Below are 15,990 nucleotides of genomic sequence, written 5' to 3'. Positions count from 1 at the left end.
GCCAGGGGTCAGCACCCAGGGCCAGCACATGCCTGTGTGGCCAGAGCTGGGGCTGCATGACCAGGGGTCAGTGCCTGCAGCCAGAGCCGGGACTCACTGCTGCACAGCCAGGGCCAGGGGTGCCACCTTCTGCCAGCAGGGATCAGTGCTCACTGGTGTGTGGCTGGGACTGGGGATCAGCACGGGGCGTGGCTGGAGCTGAGGGTCCATGCCTGATAATGCTCGGTCACAGCCAGGGGTCAGCACCCCTGGCCAGCTCCAGCTGCTGGAGCCCAGGGCCAGAGCTGGGGGCCAATGCCCACCGCTGAGCGGCTGGAGCTGGGGGCCAGAGGCCGGAGCCACATGGCCAGAGCTGGAGTTCAGCACCTGCCGCTGCGCACCTGCAGTCCCGCCTCTGGAGCCTGCCACCCAACCACCCCAGGGCTGAAGCCCGACCCCTGACTCCTCTGCAAGGTGGGTTGAGATTTCACCTTGCTCCTGCAGCATTGTGCCCCACCAGTCTCCACAGCTGGTGCAGGGTGGGAGGGGGGGGTGCCGATCCTTTGCCCCCCTTCCTCATCACCCCCCCCAAGAGGCTGTCGTGGCTGGATGAAAAGCCCCAGGTGGCTGTGTGCAGCCACGGTGGCCACATTTGAGAAACGCTGCACTAGAGAAACACCCCTTTGCAGTCTTTTAATCTGAATGTGGAGGTCTCAACCTTGCATGAGCTATTCATGGCTGCTGTTGGCATCCCTCTGCATAGCTGCTAGTCTCTCCCACGTGTCATATTGTCAGTAGATTGTTAGAAATGGTTTAGAGCACTTGGGTCTGGTGGTGCTGCCTGAATGCCTGTCATTGTCAGAGCCAAACGCTGCAACTGGTCTGGAGCAGTAAGTACCAAGTCAGTAAAGGATCCAGAGTCAGTGCCCCTCTTTTTCTCCTGTTATAGCACCTTTTCAGGTCTGTTTTAAAGGCCCAATCAGCTGTTCTCACTGTACATCAAATCATCAGAAATGCTGAGGGGACTGGAACACATGACTTACGAGGAGAGGCTGAGGGAGCTGGGATTGTTTAGTCTGCGGAAGAGAAGAGTGAGGGGGGATTTGATAGCTGCTTTCCACTACCTGAAAGGGGGTTCCAAAGAGGATGGGGAAGGGGACTCAGAAACGTGATGTTGAACCGAGGAGCTGAGATCAGCTTTGGATTACTGTGAAGTGCAGGAATGGTTCTACGCTTCCATGGTGGTAATCTTTAATCACGTTTCACCATCGGAAATGAAGCGGGGCTAATGGTTGTAGCCTTGAGCTTCGCTTCCTGGTGCAACCCCCAGCCATACACCCTCCCCGACCCCCAATTGCACGACTCCCAGTGCTTCCGAAAAACCCACAACTTGCAATAAAGTTAGAGGTGCTGGCCACACTGCAGTTCCTGTGTTAAATGTGTGAAGTCATGCTGCGTAGTTATACAGCGACTGTGCCTCATCCGGTCATTTGGGATGGCTGAAGGAATCTCTGGATCTAGCCCTTGGATTATTTTTGTTTGTATCTCTAGCACCTAAAGCCCTCCTCGTGGCTTGTTTGGCATTTTTTTGAAGTAAGCTTCTCGCTCTTGCTGGGGATCAAAGTTGGAAGGTGTGAACCCTAAACGCTGAAACGCCGGATGGCAAATAAAAAGATCCCAACATTTATTATTTATAAACAGCAGCTCATGATTTTGAGGGCTTCATAATTTTTTTATGTGGTGGGGAGCGGGGGCGGAGTGATTATGTGTTGCACAAACCTGTGTTATGTGTGTTCAGCCCTTTGGGTTGAAAAGTGCTGGATCAATGCAAGTGATCTGATACACTTTGTAAATAACTAAGAGTGGCCCTTTGAATTTATTGACCGATTTAGAAAGCTTCTGCAGGCAGCCTACCTGGGATTTTACCATCTTGAGTCAAAAATTGTGAGTGGGAAAAAAATACGAGGGAGATATTGATAAGTGCCTCATGAAACGACACTGCAGAATCCTTAATTGTAAGAGCAAGATGCTTGACAAAAAAAAACCAAACAAAACAACTGTCCAGAAATATCCGAAGTTGGGATCCCCCTCACCCACCAGCCCACACAGGACAGCTCTGAATTCAGCCAACAAGCCCCAGCGTGTCCCATTCATGTGACACACATGACACACAGCCCCAGCAGCTGGCACAAGCTGTCCAATCAGGTGCCACTCTTCAGCTACCAATCAAGGGCTTGGTTGTTGTTGGTTTTTTTGTTTTTTTGTTTTTTTTAAAGAAGAAATGGGGTCAAATCAAAATGAGGTTTCGTGCCATAACCTGGAAGGAAATGAGGGTCAGGGGGAGTAAACTTCCTGGGGTTGGTTTGCACTAGGTGCAGGAGAGGGCACGGCAGGACTGGGAGAGATGGGCTTGGACAACAGGTACAGAACACTGTGGCAGTGAAATTTTTATTCTGCTTCTTCGTGCTAAAACCTTTGCATTTTGCACCTCTTGGGTGCACACGCTGAACTGGCTGGTTCGATCCGCCACCCAAGTGACAGAGCCATGCCATTCCAGATACGCTTATGAACAGCTCCCTTTTGAATTCTCCCTGTGAGCAGAGAGAATACTGTTCATCAGAACACTTCATCTACATTTGTTTAAAGGGGTAGTGGATCCAGGTCCTGGAGTTGGATGTTTCCAGGCTCTCTGGATCTCTCCTTGGAGTTTGTGACACTAGGGAGAATTTAAAACTTCTAAAGTGGTCCCTCTTTATCAGGGTTACGATTGAGAAAGAGTTTGTCGCCCTTACAAGGACGGGACAGACTCCCCCTGTAGAAGCAATCCTGGTGGGGCAGTGGGAGTGGAAGTTTATTTAAAAAAAACACCCTTTCCTGTGACACAGATCTGTCAGTGAGCCTGAGCTTTATTCTGGAAGTAAAATCAACTGACTTTTATGGCATGTAGAAGGTGGCTAGACATCATAAAAAAAAATTTTGGATTGCAGACAGATTTCAGCTGTAAAGAAGGGCAGGTAGGGAGCTAGATACTGCCCATTCTAGATCCCGAGTATATCCATTGTTTTCAGTGGATGTACTCCAGATTGACGTTGATATAAACGAGAACATAAGACTCTGAGAGTTTCAATGGCTTGCTCTGAATCTCCACTTTATTGACAGTTACTAGCATTAACACCCAGGCTTTGATTCTTTTCTCATTTATACTGGGTGTAAATCGGACGTGATTCTAGAAAAGACTCTGGAGTTGCCCTGATGTAAAACTGGGGCAAGTCAATACAGAATTGGGCCCACTTTGCTCTCAGTGGAAATAAGTAGTTATGGCACAAGACTGTGAGTCAGGAAATCTGGGGATTAGTCCAGCATCTGGACCAGACTTCTGGTGAGTAAAGCACTTTTGTGACTCAGTTTTCCTTACCTGTAAAATGGAGATAATACCTAGCTCATGGATGTGTGGGGGACTTATTTAGTGTATATAAAAGTGCAGCGCAAAGTATTTCTTGTGCGGTGTCTGCCAATACCACGCCCTTCCTGGCAATTGTCATTGAATGTTGATAGTAGGTGAGGACGTAGGCCCCAAAAGTGAAGTGACTGAGGAGTGGGTTATCTCTGTCATCAGTAGCTGCAGAAATTAGAAATGTGTTTTGTCTGCTTGCTTTGTCCAAAAAGGAAGCAAAATACTGAATCGAGCCAATGGCTAAGACATTGCTGGCCATCTGCTACTAGGAACTGACCATTCATTTCTTCTGTCTTTTGGGATACAGCTAGGGTCTCCAGATTTAAGTTTAAATCAAAGCATATGCTCAATACATGCAGAGAGTACCTCTGACTTACCACTTGTGCAAGGTTTGCACGGGAAGAAGAGGCCTGCTGGCAGAGTTAGATGGGGTTGTGTTCAAGAAAGGGGGACGCGCCTTCAATTCGAGGGAGGTAGCGAGAGCTTGAAAAAGTATATTGTTCAATAAAAAGAAACGGAGGACTTGTGGCACCTTAGAGACTAACCAATTTATTTGAGCATAAAAAGCTTTCGTGAGCTGCAGCTCACTTCATCGGATGCATTCAGTGGAAAAAATCCACTGAATGCATCCGATGAAGTGAGCTGTAGCTCACGAAAGCTTATGCTCAGAGAAATTGGTTAGTCTCTAAGGTGCCACAAGTCCTCCGTTTCTTTTTGCGAATACAGACTAACACGGCTGCTACTCTGAAAATTGTTCAATAGATTATAGAGCTGGGCAGAATTCCCCCAAGTAATTTGGGGAATCAGGATATACACTTAGTGAGCAAAAATATTCTCAAGTTTTTCTGCTTTTAGTAAATAAAACAGGCAGTAAAAGCCTGGTGCAGGGAACTGCACTTTCCCTATCAGCTAAATGGCATTGGAGCGTCATGGTATCCAATAAATGCTGTTTAAATATGGGACTGCCCACTGGCTATAGAGCGCATGCAGACTGCAGAGCAGGTTTGAGGTCATTCCTTCAGAACCATAGATACCTGAGACCAGGATATGAGTCCTAAGCAGCAGTGGTTGTGGAAGGAACAGCTAACTTATCCTGGGTTTCAGACTTCCAGGAGATTTTTCTGGTGGCGGAATGCAGTGAGGGCTGGGTTGCTGACAGGCCAGCTTAGACATCGCCGCCTGCATATTGCTACAGAGGCATCGATGGCAGGATAAACGCAGGTTTCAGCTCCGAGAAAGCAAGGCCATCAGCTGTACAACAAAGCCAGATACGCCATCCTGGTGAGTACAATCTCAAATGGGTGTCACTGCCAGCAAGAAAACCACAGGGCTTGGATTCACAGCAAGATGAAATTACAGGGCACAAGTGTGGCTTGGCTAAATAAAGCTCCGGCACTGAACATCACCTCCTTCGCAGATCTAATCTAGGTAGGCAAACAGGGAGCTGTGACTTCTGTTTTTCTGTTTTATTTTGATCCCTTCATCTCCTCCTCCCTATTGGCCTGTTCTGTCCACTTGTCTGTGTCTGGCCTGTCTTGTGATGGAGCGGTCTGGAGGAACAGGCAATTCCATTTTGCAACAACTTCCAAGGTTTTGAAGTTTGTTTTTGTTCCACAATGACATGAAAACTAAACGTTTCGAATGATTTTGCAAAACAGATCTGTGTCCGAGTGTTTAGACTCGGAGGCGTAGCCGTGTTAGTCTGTATCCACAAAAACAACGAGGAGTCCGGTGGCATCTTAAAGACGAACAGATGAATTTGGGCATAAGCTTTCGTGGGTAATTTGTAGACTGGAAACCTTGGTTTTCAATTCACATCTTTCTCTGGTCCAAAGTGACCAGGGAACCCCAGACCTCAAAAACCTTTGTGTCAAAAGCAGCATGTCTCTGTAGAACATGACGTCCTCAACAAAATAGAGTTGAATAAGGAGCGAGCTCTCTGGGGCAGGTTCTGTCTTCTGTGTTACTTGTCTGTGTAGTGCCTAGCATGGGACCTTGACTGAGGTTCCTGGATGCTAATGCAATATGTTTAATACCAAGCTTTATGGCCCCAGTTTAGGATGGTCTCGTGGCACGGGGTGTGTGTCCATGATCACAGTTAGCGTGTGCTCTGGGAGGTTTGGGTACATTTGTGCCTGTGTATAAATTATGACCAAAGGTGAGGCTTTGTTTTTTTTAAAACAACAAAACTTTGTAAAACCCGAATACAGGTGGTGGTTTAAATTCCACTGAAATCAGGTCTAGGTTTTTGTGGAATTCAATATTCCATTGTTGTAGTTGTTATCTAGGCTTTGCCACGCTGCGCTTGTGAAACTGAATAGGGCCTATGCTGAGTGAGGTATAAGGAGTGGACAAATAGCATAAATGCAGGGAAAGAATTACCTTTCTAAGGGAGGTTTCAAAGTAGCAGCCGTGTTAGTCTGTATCCGTAAAAAGATAAGGAGGACTTGTGGCACCTTAGAGACTACTAATAAATGTGTTAGTCTCTAAGGTGCCAAAGTACTCCTTTCTTTCTCAGGAAGTTGGCATATCCCACCACACAGCTCACTAGGCTTTATGTTCCCTGTATCGTCACTGTCACTACCCCATTCTGTGTCTCCGTTTCCCCCTCTGTAAAATGGGGATACATGTGCTTTTTCACATTTGTAAACCACTTTGAGACCTGTGGATGGAAACGTGCTGTATAAAGGCCGGGTGTGGTGGTTTTTTGTTTGTTTTCTAAATGAGTTAAGGTGGTGTTAGGAACACAGGTCAGGAAAGTTGTTTTTTTAGAAGTGACATTTAACCTTTCAAGAAACTCCAAGCATTGCGTTCTACCACACTGCCTTTTGTCTAGGCTGCTATAAGCAACAGCTCTGTTTCTTTCAGGTTATAGCTGATGACACGGCCTCCATGTTATGATGCCATCACGTACTAATCTAGCTGCTGGGATCCCCAGTAGCAAAGTGAAGTACTCCAAGCTCTCCAGTACTGACGATGGTTATATTGACCTGCAGGTAAAAGGGGAAAACAGAGGGAAACCTCCTTTTTTTTTTTCTTCTTCTCCTTCTTCTTATGTGACAAAAGTATCCTGCAGCTCTGATCTTGTTCCTTGTTGACCTCCATAAATATGGCGGGATGAGATTCCTCTCTGGCCCCTGTGTGCTGCTCTGGTCGGGTATAAGGCACCTACACAGCCTGCAGGAAGGGAAAGAAGAATTCCCCTGGCTTGTGCGCTGCTATGCTGGGCACGTGTCCCATTGTATTATGCTCCATGCGTGCACACGAGTGCCAGGAGAGGGAGTGCAGTCACAGTGTACGTGGCTGCGACCATTCAGGCTTGCGATGGGAGCATTGGGGAGGCTACCATAGCTTTGTACGGCCGAGAGGGCCGCTTGCACCGTGGTGCAGCCCAGAATCAGGAAGGGACAAAGGTGTCTTAAAGCCCCTCTCCTTTGGCTTGCACTTCCTCCAGCTGCGTCTCCAGCACGGAATCTGTGCCGGGCAGCGGAACGGCCCCGGGGATCATAGAATCATAGAATATGAGGGCTGGAAGGGACCTCAGGAGGTCATCTAGTCCAAGCTCCTGGTTATTTTAACAAGGTTAGATCTATATCTGTTCCTTTGCGGGGGGATGAGAAGACCCCATTGTGGAGTGACAGCTCTGAAGGGAACAGACGCTGCTGACACTTCCAAATCTGTCTGAGCTACAGCCGGATCTGGGAACAAGGGCATATGAATCCTTGCTCTGAAAGAACAGGGTGTTACGTGGGCAGAATTCCTCTGAGCCGATAGGCACTGAGGAGCTTACTTGATACGACCAAGCTGTTGCTGCTCTCGCAATCCCCCCGGCTAGGGAAGACCCCTGTGGTGGTTTCTCTGCTTGGTCTGAGTGCCGCCATCTGCCCCGCTCACCTCTAGGTGTGGGATTCGTGCCCACGCCAAAAACATGCTACATTTTAATGCCATTTAATATCTGCCTTCCCTGCAGTTCAAGAGGAGCCCACCCAAAATCCCCTACAAGGCCATTGCACTAGCCACTGTGCTGTTCATGATCGGCACCCTTCTGATTGTCATAGGAGCGCTTCTCCTCGCAGGATACATTAGCAAAGGAGTAAGTGGGCTAAATATCTTCTTAAATATGGTTTGTGTTCAGTGCCAAAAAAAATCCCCTCCTGCCAACTTTTATTTGTCTTAAATATGGAACTTCACTGCTAAGGCCTGTGGGCAGAGTGAGAGCTTTTCTCCCTGAATAACATTTGCCAGCGGCCCTGCTGCCCTTGGCTGTAATCCCATCTGCATTCTCTAGCTAGGCGTGATTGGGGCTGGTCTGTGCTTGCATAAGGAAAAATGATGTCCTGCCAGCTACCAGTACTGACCCATCGTGGTGACGGGAGTGCTGGGCTTGCTGTCTTTCAGAGGAGACGTCCAGCTAAGGTCCTGATCACTGCTTTTGACTAAAGATCTCATGGCCCCCTTCTGGAGGAGTGTTCTGGCCAAACTATAGTCCATAAAATTGTAGTTTTGGTTTTTTTTATTATTATTATTTCTTGCTTGCCCATCTAGGCATTTAAGCTGCACTCAAGGTAGTCGGTACCTACATTTGTGCCTGTCACTCCACTTGGATACAGTATTCTTCTCCTTCTAAAGCTGTTACGCCATGTTGCTTCAATAATGGCTGCTGCTTACCACTCCAGAGCTGGCTACATTTTAGAGGTAGATGAATTGATCGCTAAATAGATAGGACTTCAGGATTTGACCCTTGTTCAGGTGCAATGCCAGTTCACAGGAGAGTTTTCCCTTTGCAAAGTTTGCAGGCCTTGGCTTGTGCTGGGCAGTTTTGTTTTGTTTTTAAAGCATCACAAAGTTGCACTGTTTCCAAGCTGCAAAAGGAGCCATATAAACCGAATGAGAACTAACAATAGTTCCCCTCCCCTGTGCCTTGTCAAGTAAAACATTAATCACATTGGAGCTGCTCTGGTCTAGAGTGATTTTTAAAATCAAGCCTGGCACAGAGTGAACTGGCCCTTTATGGACAGCTGGGCTCAGCTCCACCTGGGCCTAGTTATCTGCCTCCCAGAGGATGACAGATTTAGGCCAATGGTCAGACATCACATGATGGTAGCCTGCTTTGTCAGACAGGGGAAGAACAGGAGCTAGGAGAGGTCTCCGGAGAGTCTCAGAGCCTGGAGTGGGCCTGACAGTGTACAGTGGTCGAGAGGAGGAAGAAGTTGTCCCTACCAGCTGGAGGGACAGGTCTGGCTAGAGTTACCTATAGTGAGGGGCAGAAGCAAATCCTTAAGAAGGAATTAAAAGTCCAGGAGAAGAAGGCCAAGAGACTCTTGGTTTGAGTTAGTTTGTGTTAATAAACCAGACTCCACAAGGGCCGAGAAGGTCGGAGCACTGCTTATGGTGGTTGCTTGTCTGGGCGAGGAGGGAAACTGAGGCAGGGCCAGGGTGGGACACCAGTTGAGGCAAGCTTCTGTTACAAAGCCTTTGCTTTGAGGATTTATTAATTTTCTCCTGTTTCTCTGCTTCTCTCCTCCAGGGAACAGACCGAGCTATCCCGGTATTGATCATTGGAATCCTGGTGTTCTTACCAGGCTTTTATCACTTGCGCATCGCGTACTATGCTTCCAAAGGCTACAGAGGTTACTCCTACGATGACATTCCAGATTTTGATGACTAAAACGCACCCTGGAACCAGGGAGCGTGGCTCAAGTTATAACGAGCTTCGTGTTAAGGGATGTTAGTTAACTTGACCCTGGGTATCAAAGATGGAACATGTAAGAACCTAAACTAAGTAGATTTATCAGTGGATGCAATTTCCTCATTCTGTAAATATTTTATTGCCAGCTTTTTTGTGTTTACATGAATTCGACAGGCACGATTGCAACATTAGGTGAAGCAAAGGATTTACTGTAGGAGGAGCTCTTCTTGTTTCGAATGGGAGGTGGTTCTTGGGCAAGCCAAGCTGAGCAGTTGCCCAAAGGAGAGATGAACGGTATATAATTTCAGCAAAAATAAAAATGATTTTTGTCTAAAGAGATTTATATTTCTAATGGAGAGTGTATTGTAGAACATATATTGCCTTTCAAATAGATCAAAGCTATAGCAAGGATCTTTGTGGCAAACAAATATAATACATCCAATTTTGCACTGCTGCATAATCATCAAAATAATTCCAACGTCATCATTCACCATCATAGATTTGCATCTGGAATGTTGACCTATTTGCCAGTCTGATGCAAATGGGAGAGGAAGTTGGATGTGTGCGCCATGATTTAGCGTGCATTTGCCATACAAGAACCCCTGTCAGGCTGATAAGTCCACTTACCTGACAAACACATTCCTTGAGTGCCAGCTGCTTCCCACCCTGCTGTTAATTTTGCTAAGGCTTATTGGTCATCCTTTCATAAGGACGACTTAAGATTTTGCTTAATGAAGGATTTTAAACAAACTTTGTGGCGAGGCAGGATGAAGAATTGAAAGCTGGGCCCTGGACCTGAATGTTTCATATCGTAAAATTCTGGTTTTGAATACTGGTGACCATTAGGGAAGTTCAGATCCCCTCTTTGCAGACTGGGCTCATCTGTTTATATGTGTATTTGAGGTCATTTGGCCCTAGATTTAGACCCTGTACTGTACATAATACCCTAAACATATGAAAAGAAAAGCTATGCTTGGACAGTGCTGCACGTTATCCGCTTCTATTGCTCTGTTAGCTGCATTTTGTCAGATTATTCTGGAGATTCAGAAGAAACGGAGGACAACGGGTAGATTTCTGCTTGATGTCAATAAGAGCGAAGTGGCTTCCGAGGTGTAATTGAACTGGGTGTCCCAAGAAGCAAGTATGGAACGATAAATTGTAATGTAAAATTCAAGCATATGCATTAGTATGAATAAACTGCACTATAGTCGATGTGTGGTTCATAAGCATGTCTCTTTTAAATCCGAAGACGCTCATATACAAAAAGAATGATTCCCAAACTTCCTGGAAGTCATTCTGCCTGGTACCAAGATTGAGCCTTCGTTGGGATCTGCCATTGTCTACTACCTCCTCTTCCAGTATTCATGCTGCCATCTGCCAGAGACAGTGGGCAGGAGTTTGCCAGGATGGAGTTTTGAGCAGCTTCATCTTCATTATGGGCTCACATGCAGCGAGCTGAAAGGCGGGGGGGTGCATTGAGTCCCAGTGCTCACCATCAAGGTGGCGGGAGGGGGAAGCCTAGAGTTAACACACCATGTATTGCAGCAGTTCCTGGAGCCCTTGTGTGAGAGACTGAGAGGCCGACCCTCATATGTTTAGCGGGTCAGGAGGGGCTCCAGTCCATCCTGGTGCTTCTCATCTAATTCCCATAGGATAGGTTTACAGCTCGTAAATGCAGCCTGAACTGCTTCACATTGGGCCCAGACCCTGAGTGGGGGAGTCTGCTGAAGCTGGAGGGAGCAAGAATGGGATTTATTTACCTTAAGGAGTTATCTCAAAGCGTAAAATGTGGAGGCTAAGCTTTTTTAGAAGAGTGGGCCATCTTGGGTAGAATGGCTGAAATCAATAGCTTGGTCTCTACCTTCCCATCCACAATGCCAACTCTTGAAGGGTAACTATGTTGATAGAAGGAGCACCTTCTGAGCCTATCAAGGGGCTGCGCAAGCAGTTGTCAAACATGAAAATCAGTAATTGGAGGATGGGTTTAATCAAATGTAACAGGACATCTTATTCCTGGGAGACTTGTGCCTCCACCTACCTTCTAGAAGAAAGCACAATACCCTGGGATCCAGCTCTGAGAGAGAGACATTTTAACTGAAGCCGGCACAGGGTACGTGGCTTGACAACCAATAGATCAGTTGCTTTCTATTTTATATATCCAAACTATAGAACCATAGACATGTAGGACTGGAGGGGACCTCAAGAGGCTATCCAGTTCTTTGCCCTACCCTAGGGCAGGATTACCGTCTCTGACTGGTGTTTGTCTGACCTGTTCTTATAAACCAGGCAACTGGAGCATTTTTATTTTATTTTTTTTTTAAGGCAAATGTGTGTTTGTGTTCCAGTAGAACACAGGCCCCAGACCAGGGTCCTGTACAGAGACAGACACTGAGGAGGGACTTCCTGACTCATGATTTTCAAAACTGTCTCGTGCTTCTTTGGGGTGCCTTATTTTGTATTGTTTTTTCCTTTTGTACACATCTTTGGGGACCAGGCGCTTTCTGAAAATGGGGCCCCTTTAACGTGTCAAGTTGGGAACTTAGAAATTAAGGCACTCAGAAATCTCAGGTCACTTGGCATTGTATGCCAAATAGCCAAGTGGCCTTTATTGCACCCATGTAACACGGGAGGGAACTTCTGGCTGCTACAATAGGGACACTGTTCTAGTCTTGACTCCCCCACAGGCCTAGTCTGTAGCTGTGGGCAGGTCGTTTATGGCCTGATTATTGAAGAGGGGGTAAGCAAAGGCAGCTGCCAAGGTTGTTCCAGGCGTCTGAAAGGCCACCGTCCCCTCTCCATCTGTTCCCCTAGCTACAAAACATGGTGATGGCAATGCCCATAGTTATCAGCCGGCAGTGGTGGGAGCTGAGACTTGGTGGATGTGAGAGTCTCAAAGGAAAGCTGCTCCTCCCATGCAAAGTAGCACTTCTAGTGCACGCCACACACGTGTTGAGGCTCAGGTGAGAATTTTTCTGGGCAAACATCTCCCATATAACAGGTTGATTTGAGACAATAGTGCTCATTTTTAAGTTCCCTTTGGTTTTCTGCCTCCCTTTCTCTTTTTCCCTGTACACTCTTGTGTTCTGTGCTAACCTCCAAGTCCTGATTCCCCCCCCCCCGCACACACACACACACACTTTTTTGGGGGGGTCTAAATTCTATTCCCTGGGTTGTTGCACTGTCCTTAATTGAGTGACTTGCACGTTAGGGCCAAGGGAACGGATTGATTGAACGCAGGATGTCAGTTCTCCCTGACTGCTGCTTTAACCCATCTGTTGGAAGGAAATGAAATATACACGTGCCTCTCTGCTGTGCTGTGTCATGCTGGCTCAGCGCTTCACCCTTCCTGACATTGTTCACTCTCTGGTCAGATGTCACTGCCACTTCCCAGATGTTGTTACATACCGGCTGGGAGCAGCTGAAATCCATCAAGTGAGAGCCAAGACCAGAGAGGAAGGTGGCAGCTGACGCCAGGCAATGAGTCAGCGTTGTGTCTGCAGCTGACATGGCAGGTGAAAGTTATATTTTAGGAAGGTGGAGGAGAGGGGAAGAAGAGGTTTTAAAGTGAAAGTGAGGATTATACAAGGGGGCTTGTGGATAAGGTAACATAAAAAGTGAGTTTCTGACCTTCCTACTTGCAGAGAAACACTTAACAGTGTGACCCAAGTGCTCTCTGAAGGCTCTGAAACCAGGAGGCAAAGAAAAATCACCCCACATTTATAGTTTTTTTAAGCCAATCTGATAATTTTTGAATGCCTGTGGATAGCAATGTCGGTGTCGATACGATGCTGTAGTAACACCGATGCCTGTTTCCCCCATTAAGAAGAGCTCTTAAGATTTAGACAATGCGCAGCATGGGAATAATCCAACAGAAGGCTCGGGGACAAAGAACAGTAGGGGTAGGTGCTGGTGAAGGGGTCCTGACCTCACGCACTCGCTACAGGGCCTGAATGCAGCCAGACTCCAGTCAATGGTAGATCCCAGGTTCTGGGTATCTCACCTCTCTGCTGCTCCTGCCACAATCCATAAAAACTGCCGTGTTTCTGCCCTAACACTGTATCCTGCTCCCAAGGAGGCTGCTCCCCAGACTGTGCTAAGGCCTTTTCCTCCTGCTAGGGATAGAGCTGACACGAGCTGAGAGAGAGGTGGCCACCAGCAGCTTTAAGCTCAGAAATGCCAAGGATAATTAAAGTGGATCTTCTAACACTTCCTAGGGAGACGTGAAGTCCTTTTAGACAGCAGAGCTGAGCCAAGTGCTTTCATTTAAGCTTAGAAAGACTGAGCCAGCCAGGCGACTGTGCTCTGAGTGATACAGTGATATAGAGGCCACTGACTCAGGTTCTTTGAGTGTCTTTGGGTGAGCTTGGCCAGAACAAAGAGGGAAATTGTAACACAGGGCCCGGGTCTTGGAACAGACCCGTCATCCAACACCCTGTTTCAAGATTCTGGCTGATGGGTGGAGTCCAGTCACCGAAGGGTCTTGTGAAAGTTTGGAAGTAACACTTTGTACGAGAGACCTTGCTCAATGAAAGCGAGAGGGGTCAGGAGAAGTACTTTTAAGAAGCACTTGGCAGCATCCCAGGGGAAAAATCTGGCAGAAGTAGACGGCTTAATGGAGAGAAGCTGTAGGAAAGGCCAAATAGCAGGTCCTGGGTTTTAGGGAAGAACCATAGAGTGTCCAAAGGGTTAAGTTAGCACTGCACAATTCTGTTGAATAAGGAAAGTCCTGACGCTCTGCTGAATAAGGAAGGCTTTTGACACAGTCTCACATGACATTCTCATAAGCAAAATAGAGAAGTAGGTGCATAACTGGTGGAAAGGCCATACTCAAAGAGTAGTTATGAATAGTTTGCTGTTAAACTGGGAGGGTGTATCTCATGGGGTCCTGCTGGGGTCAGTCCCAGGTCTGGTACTAGTCAATATTTTCATTGATGACTTGGATAATGGTGTGGGGAGCAGGCTTTTAAAATTTGCAGATGACATCAAACTGGGAGGGGTTGCAAGCACTTTGGTATACAGGATGGGGGGAGGGATAGCTCAGTGTTTTGAGCATTGGCCTGCTAAACCCAGGGTTGTGAGTACAATCCTTGAGGGGGCCATTTAGGGATCTGGGGCAAAAATTGGGGATTGGTCCTGCTTTGAACAGGGGGTTGAACTAGATGATGTGCCCCAAGTGGAGTGCCCCAAGGGTCGGTCCTGGGGCCGGTTTTGTTCAATATCTTCATAAATGATCTGGAGGATGGTGTGGATTGCACTCTCAGCAAATTTGTGGATGATACTAAACTGGGAGGAGTGGTAGATACGCTGGAGGGGAGGGATAGGATACAGAAGGACCTAGACAAATTGGAGGATTGGGCCAAAAGAAATCTGATGAGGTTCAATAAGGATAAGTGCAGGGTCCTGCACTTAGGATGGAAGAATCCAATGCACCGCTACAGACTAGGGACCGAATGGCTAGGCAGCAGTTCTGCGGAAAAGGACCTAGGGCTGACAGTGGACGAGAAGCTGGATATGAGTCAGCAGTGTGCCCTTGTTGCCAAGAAGGCCAATGGCATTTTGGGATGTATAAGTAGGGGCATAGCGAGCAGATCGAGGGACGTGATTGTCCCCCTCTATTCGACATTGGTGAGGCCTCATCTGGAGTACTGTGTCCAGTTTAGGGCCCCACACTACAAGAAGGATGTGGATAAATTGGAGAGAGTCCAGCGAAGGGCAACAAAAATGATTAGGGGTCTGGAACACATGACTTATGAGGAGAGGCTGAGGGAGCTGGGATTGTTTAGCCTGCAGAAGAGAAGAATGAGGGGGGATTTGATAGCTGCTTTCAACTCCCTGAAAGGGGGTTCCAAAGAGGATGGCTCTAGACTGTTCTCAATGGTAGCAGATGACAGAACGAGGAGTAATGGTCTCAAGTTGCAGTGGGGGAGGTTTAGATTGGATATTAGGAAAAACTTTTTCACTAAGAGGGTGGTGAAACACTGGAATGCGTTACCTAGGGAGGTGGTAGAATCTCCTTCCTTAGAGGTTTTTAAGGTCAGGCTTGACAAAGCCCTGGCTGGGATGATTTAACTGGGAATTGGTCCTGCTTCGAGCAGGGGGTTGGACTAGATGACCTTCAGGGGTCCCTTCCAACCCTGATATTCTATGATTCTATGATTCTATGATCTTCTGAGGTCCCTTCCAACCCTGATATTCTATGATGAGAATTCAAAATGTCATTGTCAAATTGGAGAATTGGTCTGAATTCACAAAGATGAAATTCAATAAAGACAAGCTCAAGCGTACTTTTTAGAAAAATCAAATGCACAACTGCAAAATGGGAAATAACTGGCTAGGTGGTCGTGCTGCAGAAAAGGATCTGCGGGATCAGAAACTGAATATGAGCCAACAATGGGATGCAGTTGTGAAAAAGCTAATATCATTCTGGGGTGTATTAACAGGAATGTTGCTTGTAAGACATAGGAAGTAATTGTCCCGCTCACCTCAACCATTGTAAGGCCTCAGCTGGAGTATAGTGTCCCGTTCTGGGGTACCACACATTAGCAAAGAGGTGGACAAACTGAAGAAGAGTAACAAAACTGGGAAAAGTTTGAGAAAATCTGATCTGTGAGTAAAGGTGGAAAAGAATGGGTATGTTTAGTCCTGAGAAAAGCACTGAGAAGGGGCCTGGTAACAGTCTTCAAATACGTGAAGGGCTGTTGTCAAGAGAACGGGGATCAATTGTTCTCCAGATCTACCGAAGGTAGGACAAGAAGTCGGGTTTAAGCTGCAGCAAGGGAGATTTAGGCTAGATATTAGAAAAAACTTTCGAACAAGAAGGAGTTAAACTCGGGAATAGCCTTCCACGGGAGGCTACGGAATCCTTATC

The 15,990-nt window shown here is 47.0% G+C and overlaps 1 protein-coding gene across 5 annotated transcripts; it reads left to right on the top strand.

The window, feature by feature from the left end:
- The first annotated feature begins 2,321 nt into the window (after positions 1–2,321).
- Positions 2,322–10,334, top strand: TMEM230 (transmembrane protein 230). 5 transcript variants are annotated; one of them, XM_084615011.1, is made up of 6 exons: positions 2,322–2,400; positions 3,210–3,358; positions 4,538–4,714; positions 6,302–6,429; positions 7,404–7,526; positions 8,961–10,334. In XM_084615011.1, the coding sequence occupies exons 4-6, from the start codon at positions 6,331–6,333 to the stop codon at positions 9,099–9,101; spliced, it is 363 nt and encodes a 120-aa protein (XP_084471137.1). In that variant the 5' UTR covers positions 2,322–2,400; positions 3,210–3,358; positions 4,538–4,714; positions 6,302–6,330; the 3' UTR covers positions 9,102–10,334. The 5 variants fall into 5 exon arrangements, with proteins under 5 accessions (XP_084471137.1, XP_084471138.1, XP_084471136.1 ...); XM_084615012.1 differs by lacking the exon at positions 4,538–4,714; XM_084615013.1 differs by lacking the exon at positions 3,210–3,358 and having other exon boundaries at positions 2,333–2,400.
- Positions 10,335–15,990: the final 5,656 nt, after the last annotated feature.

Source organism: Lepidochelys olivacea (genome assembly GCF_965140295.1).
Source record: "Lepidochelys olivacea isolate rLepOli2 genome assembly, chromosome: 26".
NCBI lineage: Eukaryota > Metazoa > Chordata > Testudines > Cheloniidae > Lepidochelys > Lepidochelys olivacea.
The sequence above is the reverse complement of the archived record's forward strand: the minus strand, read 5'-3'. Positions and strand labels throughout refer to the sequence as shown.

What these genes read in the sequence shown, in the direction of transcription:
- TMEM230 (XM_084615012.1), top strand. Translation starts at nt 6,331, where the DNA reads ATGATGCCATCACGTACTAATCTAGCTGCTGGGATCCCCAGTAGCAAA. An exon ending in ATGGTTATATTGACCTGCAG is followed by an intron (nt 6,430 to 7,403) that starts GTAAAAGGGGAA and finishes CCTTCCCTGCAG; the next exon opens with TTCAAGAGGAGCCCACCCAA. An exon ending in CAGGATACATTAGCAAAGGA is followed by an intron (nt 7,527 to 8,960) that starts GTAAGTGGGCTA and finishes TCTCTCCTCCAG; the next exon opens with GGAACAGACCGAGCTATCCC.